The 1,838-nt window shown below is 28.9% G+C and overlaps 1 protein-coding gene across 1 annotated transcript; it reads left to right on the top strand.

Annotated features, from left to right (window-relative positions):
- Window positions 1-390: 390 nt before the first annotated feature.
- On the top strand, window positions 391-1,221 carry LOC143922174 (uncharacterized). The gene has a single exon (XM_077445399.1). It carries the CDS (start codon window positions 391-393, stop codon window positions 1,219-1,221), a length of 831 nt encoding a protein of 276 aa, XP_077301525.1.
- Window positions 1,222-1,838: the final 617 nt, after the last annotated feature.

Raw genomic sequence — 1,838 nt, 5'->3', positions numbered from 1 at the left:
CCCCTGTAAATCAAATATCTTACTTAGTTTACTAAAAATTAAATTTTAATTTGGTAACATTTATAATTGTTTCAAATAAAAAAGATAAATGGCTTTAGGGGTATTTTTCTTAACCGATTATAACAATAATTATATTTTCTAATAAATGTGCGTGCTTATTTAACACACATTTTTATTTTTTCGGCACCATTTAATAAAAAATTAATCATTTTAGGGCGCATTACGTCAAATCCATCTTAAACAGCATAGAAAGAGATAAAATTGTGTTTTTAAATTAAGTTTGGTTGACTTTATTTAAAATGAATGCTTTACTGCTCTGCGTTTTTTTAATGGTAAATTATATAAAAAATTTTATATTCAAATTCATAAACTTTTTTTGGACTCAAAAAAATGAAGCCAACAACTGATAGAAGAGAAGGATCTTTTAAAAACAACAAAGGGGATTCTAAGAATAGACAGATAAACAAAAGGAAAGGAACTTCTGTCGGTAATGTCACTAGTGGGATGGTCATTAAACCACATCCATTATTTGATGGTGTATTTGTAGGAAGGGGAAAAGAAGATGTGCTTCTCACACAGAACATGGTTCAAGGATCTAGTGTTTATGGTGAGAAGAGAATAAGTGTATCTTTGCCAGATAAAAAAATAGAATATAGATTATGGAACTGTTATCGTTCAAAGCTAGCAGCAGGAATAGCTTGTGGATTGGATAATATTTATATTAAACCAAAATCTACTGTTTTGTATTTAGGTGCTGCAAATGGAACTACATTAAGTCATGTTTCAGAAATTGTTGGACCAGATACACTTGTATATGCAGTTGAATTTTCACAAAGATCTGGAAGGGATTTAGTTAATTTAGCTATGAAAAGAAACAACATTGTCCCTATTATTGCCGATGCGAGAACGCCATATAAATATAGAATGTTAGTTCCTATAGTAGATGTTATTTTTAGTGATATTTCACAACCAGATCAAACAAGAATAGTTATGGAAAATGCACAATATTTTTTAAAAGATGAAGGTGGTGTAGTTATCAGTATTAAAGCCTCGTGTGTTGATTCGTCAGTCCCAGCAGACAAAGTTTTTTCTGATGAAGTTAATTGGCTCAAGAAAAACGACTTTAAACCAATTGAGCAGGTTACTCTTGAGCCATATGAAAAGAACCATGCAATGCTTGTTGGCTTATTCAGACCTCAAAAGACAAATAAAAAGGAATAAATTTAGTCTATTTAAAACCATTGTTTTAATATTTAATTTTTATAGTGTTTCATAAATTTATTTATAAGTTGAAGATAATCATTACAAAGGTATTGATTAAATAGGCATAATTCAGCCTTATATAATGAGAAAAATTAAATCTCCACTTTTTGTCCTTAATAATATGTTTCACGCTTAAACAGCCTTCTAACATTATGTTCTAATTATTATAGCAGCTATTTGTTAGTTTTAAAATCATTTAAATATAAGTAAAACGATCGGTTATAAGACAATAAAGTGTGAAATATCAGAAAAAAACTCTACTTTTATTGGAATTTTTGGGCTTTTGATTTTACGTAGCAGTTTAATTGTTAATGTAAACTTTCAAATATTTTTTAATCTTTATTAAGCGAAAACTTTTCTTATTTTTTCCTTTATTTTCAGCATTAAAAATTTTAACCCATGGATTTAGAAATAAAAGCATCTGAATACGTTTGCGTTGATTGCAAACAAACAACTCACTTAAAGCCAAAAGACCCCATCAGGTGTTCACATTGTGGGAAGAATATTTTGTATAAAGCTAGAGATAGAAGTTCCCCGGTTCAAATACAAGCTATTTAAAAAAAGCAGGCTTTAAA

The sequence above is a fragment of the Arctopsyche grandis genome, unplaced genomic scaffold, assembly GCF_051622035.1.
Source record: "Arctopsyche grandis isolate Sample6627 unplaced genomic scaffold, ASM5162203v2 HiC_scaffold_605, whole genome shotgun sequence".
Lineage (NCBI taxonomy): Eukaryota > Metazoa > Arthropoda > Insecta > Trichoptera > Hydropsychidae > Arctopsyche > Arctopsyche grandis.
The sequence above is the reverse complement of the archived record's forward strand: the minus strand, read 5'-3'. Positions and strand labels throughout refer to the sequence as shown.

Excerpts from the sequence above, each read along its gene's own strand:
- LOC143922174 (XM_077445399.1), top strand. The coding sequence starts at position 391 with ATGAAGCCAACAACTGATAGAAGAGAAGGATCTTTTAAAAACAACAAA.